Source organism: Sapajus apella, unplaced genomic scaffold, assembly GCF_009761245.1.
Source record: "Sapajus apella isolate SASKATOON/1434 unplaced genomic scaffold, GSC_monkey_1.0 scaffold87, whole genome shotgun sequence".
NCBI lineage: Eukaryota > Metazoa > Chordata > Mammalia > Primates > Cebidae > Sapajus > Sapajus apella.
This window is the reverse complement of record NW_022437027.1, coordinates 2968247-2986742: the sequence shown is the minus strand read 5'-3', so window position 1 is coordinate 2986742 and position 18496 is coordinate 2968247. Positions and strand designations below refer to the sequence as shown.

General features: G+C 39.2%; 1 protein-coding gene, 1 long non-coding RNA gene and 1 pseudogene across 9 annotated transcripts in view; 2 read left to right on the top strand and 1 right to left on the bottom strand.

Annotated features, from left to right (window-relative positions):
* Positions 1-13738, top strand: part of SEC24B (SEC24 homolog B, COPII coat complex component) — a 115377-nt gene extending 101639 nt beyond the window's left edge. For 2 of the 7 annotated variants that reach the window (XM_032254793.1, XM_032254790.1), the window contains 3 exons: positions 2430-2533; positions 3487-3593; positions 13512-13737. In XM_032254793.1, coding sequence (XP_032110684.1) covers positions 2430-2533; positions 3487-3593; positions 13512-13540 — 240 coding nt within the window. In that variant the 3' untranslated portion in view covers positions 13541-13737. Of the gene's footprint in view, positions 1-2429; positions 2534-3486; positions 4383-5703; positions 7506-13511 lie in introns of those variants that run through there. The other 5 variants (XM_032254787.1, XM_032254789.1, XM_032254788.1 and 2 more) reach the window with 5 other exon arrangements.
* On the top strand, positions 7517-9309 carry LOC116534425. Its single transcript, XR_004261709.1, has 2 exons — positions 7517-7968; positions 8096-9309. It is a non-coding gene; the product is annotated as an uncharacterized LOC116534425 (long non-coding RNA).
* On the bottom strand, positions 10207-10664 carry LOC116534424 (annotated as a pseudogene). The gene has a single exon (XR_004261708.1). The product of XR_004261708.1 is annotated as a histone H3.3-like (transcript).
* Positions 13739-18496: the final 4758 nt, after the last annotated feature.

The window sequence follows — 18496 nt, the reverse complement described above, 5'->3', positions numbered from 1 at the left end:
CTGAGTCGCTGGGATTACAGGCACGCGCCACCATGCCCAGCTAATTTTTTGTATTTTTAGTAGAGACGGGGTTTCACCATGTTGACCAGGATGGTCTCGATCTCATGACCTCGTGATCCACCCGCCTCGGCCTCCCAAAGTGCTGGGATTACAGGCTTGAGCCACCACGCCCGGCTAAACCTCATTCTTAAGCTGTAATTATTTAAGTACCTTGATACTGGCATAGTAAACAGATCAGTGGAACAGAATAGAGTTCAGAAATAGATCTAATTAATGAAGAACACAGTGCGATAAAGATTGTATTTCAAATTATTGTGGGGAAATGGAACATTAGAAAAATAATCTTGGGTCCACTGATTAGTCATTAAGGAAAAAACAAGGCTGGATATTTAACTTATTCCTTATATCAAAATAACTTTCAAATGGATCATATATGTAAACTTAAAAAAGGAAACTATGTAGATCACTAGAAGAAATATTTGTGAATTTTTATTATTTTTTTATAATATTAAAATGAGTAAGGCCTTTGTAAGTCAGTGATTCAAAAGATCAAAAGCATAAATATAAAACATTTCTATTTGGTAAAAAAAAATAAAGCCAAAATACAAACAAAATCTTAAGATTATCTGTAACTCATAGGACTGAAAAAGGACTAACTGCTCTATAAAAAATTATCTTACAAATCTTTAAGAATACCTTCCTTACTTTCTACCTCCTCTAAAGAAAACTCGGTAAAAGATTTTAACAGGCAATTCATAAAGGAAAAATAAAGTAGAGGTCAAATGAAACAATATTTAGCCTCACTCATAATTAGGAAAAAAGCAGTAATGTAGCATTTCTTTCATTTACCAGATTGTCAAAACTTTTTAAATTTGATATAGGCAATTATGTAGACAGTATGTGGCAGTGGACACTGTCAAGCACTGTTGACTGGAGTATGTAGTACTTATATAACCTTTTTGGAGGGCCGTTTGACAATGTCTGTTAAAATCATGTTCTTTTTCACACAGTAAATTATTCTGCAAAGAATATATCCCACAGATGTATTCGTAGAAGTAGGTATATGTACACACGTGCTTATAGTATTAAATAATAGCCGTGAATTTATTAAAAATAATACAGTCTGGGGCACTGTGCTATGCACTTGTGGTCCCAGCTACTTGGGAGGCTAGGAGGCTGAGGCAGGAGGATTGCTTGAGCCCAGAAATTTAAAGCTGTAATGCACTATGACTGCACCTATGTACAGCCATTGCACTCCAGTCTGGGCAACCTAGCAAGACCCCATCTCTTAAAAAAAAAGAGAGAGAGAGAAGAAAAATACAGTCTGAAGGGAATAGTATGATATGATTCCCATTTATATTTTCAAAAATGTGTTTGTATACTTAGTAATAATTTAAAAAACATCTGAAAAAATTCACATCAAAATGGAAATGGTTTTGAAAATATTGACATGAATTACAAATATAATTAATCCAAACTTGTCTATATAAATTCATATTTGAGGATTTTTTTAACTTTTAATTTACTGTTTAATTTACAGTTGGCTTTGAAAAACAAAGATAAATCTTAACTTTTTATGTGTATATGTATATAAAAATAGTAGATTGTTAGGTCTTTTTAAAATAGCTTTGCATATAGGGTTTCTTTTTTTTTTTTTTTTTCCGAGACAGAGTCTTGCTCTGTCACCCGGGCTAGAGTGCAGTGGCAGCATCTTGGCTCACTGCAACCTCTGCCTCCCGGGTTCAAGCAATTCTCCTGCCTCAGCCTCCTGAGTAGCTGGGATTACAGGCACATGCCACCATGCCCAGCTAATTTTTGTATTTTTAGTAGAGATAGTTTTACCATGTTGGTCAGGCTGGTCTTGAACTCCCAACCTCAAGTGATCTGTCTGCTTCAGCCTCCCAAAGTGCTGGGATTACAGGCGTGAGCCACCGCACCTGGCTGCATATAGTTTTAAAATATATATCCACACTGTTCTTTAAAATTCTTTGCCTTTAAATTAAAGGAAACATGAAATTCTCCCAGAATGGTTATCTTTAGAAAAGGATATAGTATATAATTGCTAAGGGAATTTGGAACTTAATGGTATCCCCCTTCATTTGAACATTTCCTCTAGAAGAAACATAAAGGCACTACACAATGCTGACATGCTAATTGTTGTTTATGTTTTATTTACTTCTCAAGAAAAATACAATATTCAGGTAAAATGTCAGTGATATGCTTGTGAGTGCACATATTTTATTGACTTATCCAGAAAATCATAAACAGATTTTTCAGCAGTTTAAATTTCATTTGTGTAGTTGCCGCTGTTGAGGCTAAGAAATAGAGTTCTGGCAATTGGGGTTGATAGTAGGAATGGTGATTTTGTTCTAATACTGCTAAAGTCTATAAGAAAGGAAATAGTTTTCTAATTGTATTTCTTTTACCAGACACATCTTCCAGAGCTAGATACACTTTCATCAGAAAGAGCCAGATCCTTCATAACTTGGCTTAGAGATAGCAGACCATTAAGTCCAGTCCTTCACATAGTAAAGTGAGTAATTTTGCAACTTAATTATGAAGTTGTCTTTCTCATACAGTTGTGGAATTGCTTGTCTTCAAAACAAACTTTAAATGGTATCAAAATATATTCTGATGGTAGAATGTTGTTACTTGATTTGTATCCCCTGTATTTCATTTTCTGACATCCCCATGTATTAGTAATTTTTAATATTTATTTATTTAATTTGAGATCGTGTCTTACTCTGTCACCCAGGCTAGAGTTCAGGGGTACTGTCACAGTTCACTGCAGCCTGGACCTCCCATGCTCAAGTAATCCCCCCAACTCAGACTCCCAAGTAGTTGGGACTGCAGGCACTGGCCTCCACCCCTGGCTAATTTTTATTTTATTTTATTTTATTTTTGAGATGGAGTTTCACTCTTGTCACCCAGACTGTAATGCAGTGGCACGATCTTGGCTCACTGCAATCTCCACCTCCTGGGTTCAAGCAATTCTCCGGCCTCAGCCTCCCAAGTAGCTGGGATTACAGGCACCTGCCACCATGCTCAGCTAATTTTTATATTTTTAGTAGAGACGGGATTTCACCATGTTGACGAGGCTGGTCGTGGACTCTTGACCTCAGGTGATCCACCCTCAGCCTCCCAGAGTGCTGGGATTACAAGCATGAGCCACCGTGCCCAGCCAATTTTTAAAGTGTTTTATGGAGATTGGGGATCTTGCTATTTTGCCCAGGCTGGTCTTGAACTCCTGAGCTCAAGCAGTCCTCCCACATTAGCCTCTTAAAGTGCTGAGATTACAGGTGTGAGCTACTACACTCAGCCCAGTAATTTTTAAAATATATAGTTACTCTTTTTAGAAATACGTGCTTTTATTTTATTTGTATAAATTTATAGAATACAAGTGGAATTTTATTAGATAGATTGCAAAGTGGTGAAGTCAAGGCTTTTAAATATATTTTTAGACAAATGCCCTTTTCTTTCTTCCAGAGATGAGAGTCCTGCCAAAACAGAATTTTTTCAGCATTTGATTGAAGACCGGACAGAAGCTGCATTTTCTTACTATGAATTTTTGCTTCATGTTCAGCAGCAGATTTGTAAGTGAAGTAGAATAAAATTGAATAAGAAAAAGATCTATAACCTAGATAAAGCATAATCTGTCAAAGAAGCGTGTAGGAAATTTGAAATGAAGGAATTTGTTAATACAAGATACAACGCACAGCACTCTGTCTGAGGCTTTATTAAAAAGTCAAGGGGAAGAAAGAACCTGACAGATTTTTTTCAACCCAAATTAATGGTTACGATGATGCTGTTTCACCAAGTATATTTTGAATTGGTTTCTACACATTTCCAGTAGTATGGCAGTACAGTCCTCTGTTCATTGCAAGCTGGCAAATTTATGTAGCTATGTGGAATGATACGTCATGTAAAACTAGATCAATTCTTTTTTCTTATAATTAATATAACATTTCTGAACTTGAACTCTGGCAAGAGATGCCAAAAGGCAGTGGTACCGTGTTACTTGTTTATATGAATTACTTTTTAACAAGGAATGATTCTTATTCATTAAATGAATTCAACATTTTCCCTGTAAAAACAATAGAGTTTCAGTACATGAACTATAGAAAAAAATCTATATATAATGTACATAAATGTTACATTTGTAAAGAAAATGTAAAAATGTAACTATAGAATATGAATTGCTTAAACTGTGCTGCATTGTTGGATGACAACTCTTTTTGTCACAGTTAGAGAATGAGATTGACTAATGCATATTATGAATTGAGTCCACAAAGGAACACAAAACTCTTCATAATTCTGTTAAATCTTTTATGTGGATTTATTTATGATCAGCCTACTAATTAAAAATATTTCGCTTGACAGTATGGTTTGGTGAGTTTTTGGGGGTTTTTGTGGGGATTGGTGGGATTGTTTGTTTTTTTTTTTTTTTACGTACAGGATGTATTGAATTTACTAATTGGGGAAATGCAGTGATACTGCATTTCAGTTAGTAATATATATGAATCAGACCAGGCGCAGTGGCTCACGCCTATAATCCCAGCACTTTGGTAGGCCAAGGTGGGCAGATCATTTGAGGTCAGGAGTTTATGACCAGCCTGGCCAACATGGTGAAACCTCATCTCTGTTAAAAAATACCAAAATTAGCCAGGTGTGGTGGCAGGCACCTATAATCCCAGCTACTTGGGAGGCTGAAGCAGGAGAATCACTTCAACTCGGAGGTTGAGGTTGCAGTGAGCCGAGATCACACCATTGCACTGGGCGACAGAGTGAGACTGTCTCAAAAAAAAAAAAAAAAAAGAAGTAATATATATGAATCAATACATTTTCATTAGTCTGTGGACATTACCAAGTACTTATTCTGTTTGTATTCTAAAACAAATGGTGCTACTTTCAAAAATATTCTTAATACGTATAATCTTAAATTGTCTTTCTCATTTACATTAGATGTTTTTGCCTGAACACTGATAGCTAGAAAATTTTGTGACATATGTGACTATCCCATTTATTTAAGTGACTTTAAGATTGCCACCTTCAATTTTGATGTGATTTTCTTCTGATCAAGAAATCTCTCTTTCACTAACAACTTATTTACTATAAAAAACTGTTAAGGATCCTTTAGATTATGGGACAGAATTTTATTCTGTACACTGTGAGAGTCCCCATCCAACCTTTGGAAGGAAAAGACTTGGCCAGGCGTGGTGGCTCATGCCTGTAATCCTAGCACTTTGAGGGGCCAAAGTGGGCGGATGGCTTGAGCCCAGGAGTTTGAGACCAGCCTGGGCAACATGAGGGAAACCATGTCTCTACAAAAATACAAAGAAATTAGGGGTCATGTGCACCTGTAGTCTCAGGTACTCAGGAGGCTTAGGTGGGAGGATCTCCTGAGCCAGGGAGGTCGAGGCTGGAGTGAGCTGTGACCACACCACTGCATTCCAGTCTGGCCAATAGAGTGAGGCCCTGTCTCAAAAAAAAAAAAAAAAAAAAGAAAAAATACTTGGCTATGTCTAGTGAGTTCTTTTTACTGGTTTATGCTTTCATGGATCTCATCACATTCCCTGATGGAAATAAGCAGTTAAATGACTCACCCTAAATGACATTACTTACTAATTAGTGACAGTGCTAATAGTAAAAATCCAAATGTTCTCCCTAACCACAACCTCCTCCCACCTCACCCGCTACCTACAGGATCGTGCTTGTCCCTATACCATGCTGCCTCCAGCAAGAGAGAATCTTACTGAACCTTAAGAGAAACTAAGCTGGGCATGGTGGTGCATGCCTGTAGTCCCAGCTATTTGGGAGTCTGAAGCAGGAGAATCACTTGAACCTGGGAGGCAGAGGTTGCAGTGAGCGGAGATTGTACCACTGCACTCCAGTGGTGAGAGCAAGACTCTAACTCAAAAAAAAAGAGAGAGAGAAACTGTAGTACTCTAAGGGCAACTAAATACTGCAATTTTACCATTAAAAGTATAATATTTCTTCTTTGCAAAAGACAAAAATCTTTTGTCTTTGGATATTTTGTCACTCATTCAGTAAGTGTTTATAAGTATTTAATGCTTGCCAGATACTGTTCTAGGCACAAAATAAAATCCTCACTTCCACAAAGCTTATACTCTAAAGTGAGAATTTAGAAGACTGGGGAGAGGCAAAAAAATCTTCTATATAATTTGTAAGTGTGATGTATAATTCTGTATAAGTATGATCAATGTTATGAAGAAAAATAAAGCTGGGAAAGGAGATGGAAAATACTGTTTTTTGACAGTGACCAGGGAAGGCTCTTTAGGAAGGTGAGAGTTGAGCAGAGAGCTAAGGCCACATAGACACCTAGAACAAGAGCTGTCCAAATAGGAGAACTTTGTGGTAGATGAATGCAGAAGTTACCTTCTGATTGTTCTTTTCTCTGTGAAAGAAGCAGCAGAATTATCAGCTAGAAAGGGGTAAGAGGGTTAGAGGTTTTGCAAAATAGTCTCCTAAGAGAGTAAGATGTTGAATTTACTAGTAGTATGTGGTAGATTGTGAGGGCCCATGTTGGGCTGTGAGTCATGAACTTAAAGTGAAACTAATAAGCATAACTGTGCTTCTTTCCTCTAGCTATCTTCAGTGCTTGGTAGAAAGTTGGATTTAACCACAGGTGGGTACAGGGGAAAGAGGAAGAGCAAGGGAATTTAGAATGTTTACAAGGGAGTGACTCATTTAAGCTACAAGAGCAGAAAATGGATGATGGAGGAGATGGGTAGTGCTGGGTAACAGGCTTAGTTGCTTGGAAGTCCCATTGAGGTCAAAGAGCTATTAAGAGCGTAGATGTCAGAAAGAATTAGCTGGAAAGATAAAAAGTAGTGGTCAGAATATGAAAAGCTTGGAATTGAGATTTGGGGGAAGTTTAGATAATGACAAGACTAGGGGGAATTAGTGGTTGAGATATTATTAAAGATAACTAGAGGTAAGAAGGTGAGAACTTGGAAACCCCTGGTTTCAAATGGATCATCTATTTGTTTATTAAAATTGCCCCCCCAAAATGACAGGAATAATGCTGGGGACACAAGGACTGTAAATGATTACAGTAAGGAGGAGTGGCAGGGGATATGCTGGGGATCTGAGGTAGGCAAGGAGGAAGAATAACCTGGATGACAACAGAAATAGAGGGATGCCTGCCTGGGGTTTAGGATCAAACACAGCCATCTTTTGACAGGTTTGGGGGAAGGTAATATCCTCAAGACAGCCAGGTTTCAGTTAGCGTGTGTGGCGACTGACATAAACCAGGATATAGGCATGACAAGAGTAATCCTGATGGGAGGTGGATAATCCACTCTCATTGTCTCCTTGTGGGACAAGTCTCTTTGGCCATTTGCTTTGTGAGGCAGGGAATGTTGAGTGAGAGGAAGGGGTACACCTTCCAGGAATTCTGTGAGCCACTTTTGTCAACTAACTAAAAGAAGATAGTGATTCTTAGTGTCAGTGTTAGGGATGGGATCAGAACTTCCTGGGAGAGTTTTTTGGATATCTCAATTCATATCAGAATTTCCTGGGATAGTTTTTTGGGTATCTCAATTCATATTCACCAGCTGATTCGGGGCTTGGCTGGAGATAAATTAAAATGCATCCATTAATTTATTAAAAGTATTCATACATTAATATGTGTATATGTGTGGCAAACACTATTTGATAGCTATTTGTAGATATGACTCTTACATATTCAACTTGTGAGGCTAAGAAATGCACATATTAGCAAAGTGTTACATGAAAGAAACCATGAGCCCTCCTCTTCTAAGTGTCTTCTCACTAAAATACTTTTGAAAACATAGGAAAAGATGAAAACTCACAACAAAGTTGAAAATAACATTATAGACATTATCTAGATAAAACTAAAATTACTGAAAGAAGACAGTTTATTAAAAAACACTCAGCTGGCTGTGATGGCTCACGCTTGTAATCCCAACACTTTGGCAGGTGGAGGTGGGAGGATCTCTTGAGGCCAGGAGTTTGAAACCAGCCTGGGTGGCCTAGCAAGACCCCATCTCCTTAAAAAATCAGCCATGTGTGGGGGTGCATGCCTGTAGTCCTAGCTGCCTGGGAGGCTGAGGTGAGAGGATCACTTGAGCCCAGGAGTTGGAAGCTGCAGTGAGCTAAGACTACACCACTGTAATCCAGCCGGGATGACAGAGCAAGACTGTCTTAAAACACACACACACACAAACGCACACATTTTTAAAGAAAAAAAATAAGAACACCCAAGCTTTGTTTGACACATGAAACCTGAAAAACAAAAACAGGAGATACTACATAATTCATTCATCTTTTGCCTCTGAATTCAGAGACAGGATCTGTATCAACCAGAAAATTGGTATCCTCTTCCTGCCTGTGTTCTTATAATACCTATAAGAAGTAGTACTTAATATAAAACAAGTGGGTAGGAATTGTATGTGTATACTTCAGTGGAGAAGGTAGCCATAATCAGGGAACACAGGAGCTATTAATGTATGTATTCATTGCCTTCAGATGGGGCATGAGCAGATCCAAAAATTATTATTATTTTTTAGTTTCCTTTAGTAAACAGTGCACAGTTCTGCGAATTTTCATTTTTGGACCAATGAGCATTACTCACAAGTAATTACTTACTAGTAATGTTATTACTTACTAATAAGTAAATTGCTAAAGTCCACTAAAATTTGTTTCCACAAATGAAAATCAGTGTTTTATTAGCGTTTACTTGGGACTCTACTTCCAAGATACCTGATTCCTGTACAAGGTTTGTAATTTTGCAAGAATGCATAAAAGTGTATCTATAGATATTGTCACACGGATAGCAAGTCAGACAACTGACAGAAACTCCCATGGTCAGTACTCAAGCATTTTCTTATGAATGTATCATCGTTGTCGGGAGAAGCTTATGGTTTTCCTGCTATTTTTGCATTTCAGATATGTATTATTTTAGCTTGATAGCCATTGAGATTGCTATAGATTATTTGATTTGTGTGTAGTGATGTATATATGCATATTTTTCACTGTATTTTTCTAGTTTTCTATAACGGTTTTAAAAAATATTTTCAGTAGAAAAATAATTATGCTCTCATTACTAAAAATAAATATGCGTAACTTACCCCTCTATATTGCTTATAACATTTTGATGATGTAGCCAGTGAATATGTGCTAATTTAAATAACTTGTATATAGAATTAAGCCAACTGCAATATTATAACTAAGTTCTTTTTAACTTAATAGGATATTGTTTTATAATATTTAATCATATGTTCAAGCTCATTCTCTTTAAAAAAATAAACAAGCAATTTCTGTGTATTCCTCTCAAGTCTTTATTACTTAGGAATTTGCTTTAGAGCAGAGATTGTATTTTGGATTTTCTTTAAACTTCTTATCCCACTTCACATATCCCCAAGTACTCTTCCTAAGACAGGATATATGGCAGGAACACATTTAACTTAATTGAACACTGGAACAGCTTATTAGCCTTTCTTATAGTGGAGTCATTTCACAATGACTCTTGGGAAATCTGTAAAACAGTATACCAGTTAGGAGGACTTTTTCCCAATTTTAATGAAACTTTTTATGGATCTTTTCCCCCTGTAGTCAATTTCTTTCAAATTCTCCTTCTTTGGGGCTTAGGTCTTAGGACGTGCATAGTAACAATAGGAAATGCCTATTACCTGCGCTTCTTTTTTCTTTTTCTTTTTTTTTTTAATAGTTTAATGTATTTTAATAGCAAACTTACAGGAACAGCACAGAAGACAGACAACATTAAAAACATGTACTTGCATGTAGGACAACTCAGTTAGAAAAGTATAGTGAATGGATGGAATCTATGATAAAAACGCTACAAACACCATTTAGTTGCTGTCAATAAGAAATTTACTTGTTTTAAAAAAATCCAAATGCTGACATTGTCCAGAAAAATTTAACAGGTTTATTTGTAATTATTATAAAGTTGAACCGCTGAAACTTGTTCACTGAAACATTTTAACTTGCATTAATGCTTTACGTCTCCGCATTTATATTAACAATTCACACACAAATGAAAATGGAAAAACTGTCAATACCTGATTTCTGTCCCCTATTTTTCCACTAGCAATCTTTTACTTAGGTGCCTTTTGACCCCATGGAAAAAAAAATTATCTAACATTCAGAACTACCCGTAACAGGAAGAAGAGACTTCATTTATTTATTTATTTATTTATTTTCTGAGAATGAAATGTTTCCCATCATAGTGGATTCTTAAGCATGCTCTCCACGTATGCGGCGTGCTAGCTGGATGTCTTTTGGCATAATTGTTACACGTTTGGCATGGATAGCACAAAGGTTGGTGTCTTCAAAAAGGCCAACCAGATAGGCCTCACTTGCCTTCTGCAAAGCACCGATAGCTGCGCTCTGGAAGCGCAGAAATTGCTACAGTCCTGAGCAATTTCTCGCACCAGACGCTGGAAGGGAAGTTTGCGAATCAGAAGTTCAGTGGACTTCTGATAACGTCTAATTTCACGGAGTGCCACAGTACCAGGCCTGCAACGATGAGGTTTCTTCACCCCTCCAGTACAGGGCGCACTCTTGCGAGCGGCTTTTGTAGCCAGTTGCTTCCTGGGTGCTTTACCACCGGTATATTTGCGGGCAGCCGGCTTTGTACGAACCATGGTATAGAGACCTCCTTTCTTACCCCCCTTCTCCTTCGGCTGGAGCTCGGCTAGCGAGAGGCGGCGCTAGCGTTGGAGAGCGCCGCGGCGCGGCGGCGGCGGCTGCGAACCTACCTGCGCTTCTTAATGGAACCAGAAAAATTTTAATGGAATGGAAGACAGTGTGTCTCTAGCCTGTCTCCTAATAGTTATCAAAAGCTGGTAAGTAATTATGTGCAAAATTAGAAATAATAGGAATAAATGGAGAAATTGATTAATAAGTTGTTTAAGCAAGAAATGTCAAAACTTAGGCTGAGTTATTTAGTAACTAGGACCCTTAGTACTGTGTTCACAAGCAAAAAGTCGTCTTTCAAAAGGCATTTACCAAAAATGTGGTGAACCTAAATTGTCTTCATAGCGTTTATGGCACTCTTTTGGGTCATAATCTGGGAAGAAGTGAAGACAAAATTGGGGTTGAGAATGAGTAGGAACCAGAAGGAAAACTTTGAAAGGAAAAGAAGGCTAAATGTACATCATTATAGGGGCTCTTCTTTGTTCACATCCAGGCTTTGCAAATGCTGCTCCCCTGGTTGTAAAACTCTGTCTTTCATTCCCTTCCTGGCTTTCTTCACTGAGTCCTCCTTATCCTTCAGAATTCAGCCTAGGGATCACTACCTCCTGGTAGCCTCTCCTGATGGCTCTCCCATCTGGACTAAATTCTCCCCTTGGGCAGTGCGCAGTGGCTCATGCCTGTAATCCTAGCACTTTGGGAGGCCAAGGTGGGTGGATCACCTGAGGTCAGGAGTTCAAGACCAGCCTGGCCATCATGGTGAAACCTCATCTTAAATTATTTAAAAAAAAAAAAAAAAAGATAAATACTCCCCCTGCATATCTGCATGTATCTGTAACACATTCTTATCTCTGCTATAGTCCCCATCAGACTGTGTTACAATTGACATTCTCCTTCAAACATGGGAACCAGTTTCTCTTTGTCATAGTGCCTCCCCATACCTGGCATATAGTAGGCATTTAGTAAATGTTTGTTGAGCCAATTTTTTTCCCCTTAAAGACAGGGTCTTGCTAGGCTAGAGTGCAGTAGTGTGATCATAGCTCACTGAAGCCTCAAACCCTTGGGCTCAAGGGATCCTCCTGCCTCAGCTGCCTGAGCAGCTAGGACTATAGGTGTGTACCACCATGCCTGGCTAATTATTTTTTGTAGAGACAAGATATTGCTATGTTGCCCAGGTTGGTATTGAACTCCTGGGCTCAAGTGATTCACCTCAGCCTCCCAAAGCACTGAGATTACAGGTGTGAGCCACTGTGTCCAGCAGAACCAATGTTAAATAATTCCAAGCTAGAGAGAAAACGTGTTGAGCACCTGTGAATAAAAATAAAGTCAGTTTCAGTTGGATAAGCAGAGAAACATACTATACTACACTAGATAGAAATTGAAAGAAAATCTGACATAGAATGGGAATGGTGCCAGAAGGTGGATAATAAACCCTATGAAAATTCAAGAGTATACCACCTCTGAAGTTGAGGTTCAGTGGTCTGGAGCATGTTGCAAGATTCCCACAAATATAGAAGACAAGCTGCTGCTCCCTGTGCCACTTTTCACAATGCTAGGCATGATGCCTGGTGGCTTTTTTTTTTTTTTTTTTGGATGTTGGAAGCTGTGTATACAACATTTCAGTAATTCATTACCAAGTAACGTGTAAGGCTGCCAATCTGAGGTGTTGTTAGAGCAAAAGAAGGCTCTACATCAAGTCAGACTGCAATGCAAACTGCTTTGACACTTGGGCTGTATTGACCCAGCAGATTCAACTCGGGAGTGTCTGTGGCAAATACAAATGCCATATCAGGCCTCAACTGGAGAGTCTTCTTTAGGGTTTTAGAGTAGAGCCATGCCCTTTTCTGAAAAACAACAAAACCTTATCTTTGTGAGAGTAGCTCTTGGATTGCTATTGAGCTGTGTACTGTAGGATGTCAGATGTCCTTGGGATTTATGCTGACCAGTGTGAACCAAGCAGTATGAGTAAACATGCACAGTAACAATCTATCATTAAGTGGCAGCTTAATGTTAGCATATAAGGGATCACACTCAGCAGATCCTGAAGTCAGTTGCACAGGCAGGCGGCTCCGACTCATAACACCTGCTCCTGCTGCATTGCTTCCTTTCCCTGCATTCACATTTACGGCCTCGTGGGGATGTTTTCCTATAATCAGGAAAACTTAGACAAAATGATGGCATCAACTGGTCTGCTATAGTATTAGTCTAGTAATAAATCCTCTTTGTGGGCAAAACTTCAAGCAATACATTGATTGCCACTTTGTCTAGACTGAGATGTAGATCTCAAAGGATGTAAATCTATGCAGCTTCATAGACAATGGCAAATGACTAATTAGGTAACAAAGGACTTGGCAGGAACATGATTAGAAAATTGGTGGCAAGGAGGTTTGGAGAAGAGGGATTTGAATGGACTTCATGAAATGGACACAGCATATGAGATAGTTGTGTTCTACATCAATGGACACCAAAGGACACCTGCAGCAAAATTTGTCCATCTCAATCAGGTAGAGAGGTGACGTATCCTGCAAATGTCAGCCTCTTTCTGTAGCCATCCCAGTATTTGCTTAATGGTTCATGTACAAAGTTACCATACTTGTAAGGACAGAAGCTGTGTGGGGGCCAAATATTATGGATGTCCCTTCACCAAGGCTGATCTGGCTATTGCCACTGTTATTTCTAAGTGTTGTCAGCTGAGACCTACTTTGATTCCTCAATATGACATCATTCCTTGGAGAGAACTGGTAGTCATCTGATATGTTGATTACATTGTACCCCTTTGATCATGGAGCATTTATTTGTCCTTAATGGAAGAGACACACAGTCTGGATATGGATTTGCCTGACCTGCTTGCAGTGTTTCTGCCACCACGACCATCCGTGGGCTTACAGAATGCCTTCATCGTTGCCATATGACCTCCACAACATTGCTTCTGATCAAGGAACTCATAGCAAAAGAAGTGTGACAATGGGAATTCACTGCTCTTACTACATCCTATCACCCTGATATGGTTTGGATTTGTGTCCCTGCCCAAATCTCCTGTCGAATTGTAATCCCCAGTATTGGAGGAGGGGCCTGGTGGGAGGTGACTGGATTGAATCATGCGGGCAGATCTCCCCCTTGCTGTTCTTGTGATAGTGAGTTCTTGTGAGATCAGGTTGTTTAAAAGTATGTAGCACCTACCCCAGATATCTCTTCCTCCTTCTCTGGTCACGTAAGACGTGCCTGCTTCCTCTTTGCCTTTGGCCATGATTGTAAGTTTCCTGAGGCCTCCCAAGCCATGCTTCTTGTACAGCCTGTGGAACTGTAAGTCAATTATGCCTTTTCTTTATAAATTACCCAGTCTCAAGTCATTCTTTATAGCAATGCAGGAACAGACTAATACATACCCCAAAAAGCCGCTGACCTGACAGAAAGGTGGAATGCCTTCTGATGACTCAGCTGTGGTAACAGTTGGCGTATCATCCTACAGGGTACAGTATATGCTTTGAACAAGCAACCAACATTTTTTTCCTGAAGCCAGACATGCAGGTCTGAGAATCAAGAATTGAAAGTGAAATCACTCTTTTCATATAGTCCCCAAATTTTAGGGTCTTAGTTTACAAAGGAGAGGTGCTTAGTTCTCAAAGGGACACAGCAATGTCTCCACTGTATTGGAAGTTATGAGTATTACCTGGCCATTTTGGGCTCCTTCTGTCAACAGCCAGAAGGAAAGTGGTCCTGATTATGAAGAGGAATTGACCTGCTGTGATATAACAGGCTAAGGAGGACAATGTCTAAGATCTAGAGGCTTTTCCAGAGTGCCTCAGTCCTTCTATGTTCAGTACTAAAAGTTAATGAAATACAGCAGGGCAATAAAAGAATGGGTCACTGATGATTCAAACTCTCAAAAGTAAGATTTGCATCTTCCACCAGGTAAAGAATGTCAACCAGCATTTCGTACTGTGCTGAAGAGAAATTAGAAGACAATCGGAGAGGTGTAGTGGGAATAAATTTGATAGTGGAAAAAAAATTCAATTCTAGCAGTGGATCTGTCACATTGTGTTAGACTGGCTGTAATAGAAAGAATAAGGGTTTGCAAGCCAAACAGAACAAAATTTGAATTACAGTTCTTCTGTTAGCTGTGTGACCTGGGGCAAGTCTCTAAATTTCTCTGAGCCTTCATATTCCTACTAGAGAATAATAGTTCCTTGGTAAGAGTGTTGTGAGAATTATATGGAACGAGCATGTACAGTTTCCTGTGCAGCACCTGGCTTGTAATACATACTCAAATGGCAGTCAGTTTCTTAACAAAATAAGAGCACAGCAGTAACAATAGTAATAATGTATGCACATTGAGCCTGCCCTTTGCCCTCTTATCACCTGTCACTTCCCACCTTCACTGAAATTATTCCACACGGTACATGGAAAACCAAAATATTTTCATGTGGGCTGCTGCTACCATCTCCACTGTGTACTGTGATCAGTGTATTAACTGCACTTTTTGGCTTCAGACCATCCAGAACAGATGGGTATACAGGAAGAAGCAAGTAGTCTTAGTTCATTACATGCACATACCATCAGACTTGGTGCTCACCAGTAAGCCACAATTGTGGTTTTGTTTTTTCTTTCTATCAGGTTTATTCTAGAAAGACTATCTCAGGCTTTTTACCTGTCTCTCTCTCTCTCTCTCCCTCTCTCTCTCTCTCTCTGAGACAGGTCTTGCTCTTGTTGCCCAGGATGGAGTGTAGTGATGTAATCTTGGCTCACTGCAACCTCTGCCTCCCAAGTTCAAGCGATTCTCCTGCCTCAGCCTCTTGAGTAACTGGGATTTCAGGCATCCGCCACCACACCCAGCTAATTTTTGTACTTTTAGTAGAGACAGGGTTTTGCCTTGTTGGCCAGGCTGCTCCTGAACTCCTGACCTCAGATGATCCACCTGCCTCGGCCTCCCAAGGTGCTGGGATTACAGGCATGAACCACGGAGCCCGGCCTACCTATTTCTTTATTAAAATAGTAGTTATGACCTCGTAAACCTCTGAGCCTGTAAACATGCTGTTCCTCCTGCTAAAAACTCATCTTTTCCTTTTTATTTGGTTAGCTGCTATGCCTCCTTCAGTTATTAGTGCGTACTGATGCTAGCCTGCCCATTACCCCTAGCCTAGGTGGGGTCTCCCTGCTCTATGTTCCCATAGGCCCTTGTAGTTTTCCTATTATAACCTTTATGTCACTTTTCTTAATTGCTTGTTCACTAGGTGAACAAGCTTCCCCACTAAGTTCTGTGTAAGTAAGAACACAGAACTCATCTTAAAAAAAAAAATTCTTAAGTCTCAATTTTTAATAATTAATTTTCATTTTTATTTCAATAGTTTTGGGGGTACTGGTGGTTTTTGGTTACATGGATAAGTCCTTTAGTGGTGATTTCTGTGATTTTGATGCACCCGTCACCATCACTCCAGCAGTATGCACTGCTAAAAACTCAATATGTAGTCTTTTTTTTGAGTTAGTGTCTTGCTCTGTCACCCAGGCTGGGGTGCAGTGGCACAATCTCGACTCACTGCAGCCTCTGCCTCCCGCATTCAAGTGATTCTCATGCCTCAGCCACCCAAGTAACTGGGACTGCAGGCACACAACACCACACCTGGCTAATTTTTGTATTTTTAGTAGAGACGGGATTTTGCCATGCTGAACAGCCTGGTCTTGAAACTACTGGCCTCAAGCAATTCACTCGCCCCAGCCTCCAAAAGTGCTGAGACTACAGGCGTAAGCCGCCATGCCTGGCCCCAATATGTAGTCTTTTCTCTCTCACCCCCACCCAACCTTCTCCCTACCTGAATCCCCAAAGTACATTATATTATTCTTATGTGTTTGCACCCTCACAGCTTAGCTCTCACTTGTAAGTGAGAACATAGCATATTTGGTTTTCCATTCTGGAGTTACTTCACTTAGAATAATGGCCTCCAGCTCCATCCAAGTTGCTGCAAGGACATTATTTTGCTCTTTTTTATGGCTGAGTAGTATTCCATAGCATATGTATACCACATTTTCTTTACTCATTGGGTGATGGGCATTCAGCTTGGTTCCATATTTTTGCAGTTGCAAATTGTTTTGCTATAAACGTGTGTGCAGGTATCTTTTTCATATAGTGCCTTCTTTTTTTTTTTTTTTTTTTTTTGAGTAGATACCCAGTAGTGAGATGCTGTATCAAATGGTAGAACTACTTTTAATTCTTTAAGGAATCTCCATACTGTTTTCCATAGTGGTTGGACTACTTTACATTACCACTAGCAGTGTAGTTTTGCCACATCCACACCAACATCTATTATTTTTTTGACTTCTTAATTATGGCTATTCTTGCAGGAGTAACTCAGTATCTCATTGTGGTTTTAATTTGCATTTCCCTGATAATTAGGGATGTTGAGGATTTTTTATATGTTTGTTGACTGTTTGTGTATTTTCTTTTGAGAATTATCTTTATGTCCTTTGCCCACTTTTAGATGGGAATATTTATTTTTTCTTGCTGATTTGTTTGATTTCTTTGTAGATTCTGGATATTTGTCCTTTGTCAGATATATAGTTTGCAAATATAGAAGCTCATCTTTTTTATTCATCACTCTACCATCAGCCTAGAACAGTGTTTGGCAAATTCTCATGCACTAGTAACCACAAGTATGTGTGTTTGTATTATTTTAAAGGTGGTTGTAGGTTTTTTTCTTGAGATGGAGTCTCGCTCTGTTGCCCAGGCTGGAGTACAATGGCGTGATCTCAGCTCACTGCAACCTCCGCCTCCCAGGTTCAAGCGATTCTCCTTTCTCAGCCTCCTGAGTAGGATTACAGGCATACACCACCATGCCTAGCTAATTTTTTGTATTTTGGTAGAGACGGGGTTTCACCATGTTGCCTAGGCTGTTCTCAAACTCCTGAACTCAGGAAATCCGCCCGCCTCGGTCTCCCAAATTGCTAGGTTTACAGGCATGAGCCATGGCGCCCGGCCTAAAAGTGGTTGCAGGTATACTTAGAAGTCCTGTTTAATTATTGATCTATTAAATTTATTCAGCAGATATTTGAGAACCTACTACTTAGGTGCTGGTGATAGAGCAATGAACAAAACAGACAAGGACCCTTCTGACACGAAGCTTACATTCCAGTTAGGGGAGACAGGTTTTAAAAGTATATGTTGTGTCAGGTAATAATTAAATGCCAAGATGGGAAAAAAGGCAGAGTAAGGGCTAACTGGCAGGAAGTAGAAGTTAATGCAGCCAATCACATTTTACAAGGCCTTCCAGGCAATGGTGAGGGCTTCAGGTTTCCCTGGGAGAGAGGTGCAAACCCATTGAATGGCTTTGAGTGAAGTTGCGATCTGATCTGTTCTTTGCAAGATGAATTCAGCAAACCTATCTTAGGAAGCTAAAGAAGGCAAGGGTGGACAAAATAAACTATTTGTGAAAAAATCAGCTCCCTAGATTGTTTAGGTGGAAGATGTTTGGATTAAGAGAAGGTTACATTGCCCTGAAATTTGGAAATTAACTATGGCAGCTTGGATTAATCCTTACTTGATTATTATTATTATACTGGGTTTCTTTGCTAATGTTTTATTTAGGATCTATTTCACGTACTTTTATAAGTAAGATTTGTCTATAGTTAGTTTTGTGGTGATTGCTTGCTTGTTATTAGCATTATGCTAGTTTTATTAGATGAGTTGGATAGCTTCCCATCTGTTTTAATTATTTGGAACAGTTTGTATAAAATACCTAAAATTTTGGTGTATAAGTTAGGTGTTATCTATCCTAGGGGCCTTCTACCAGGTAGATCATTGACCACT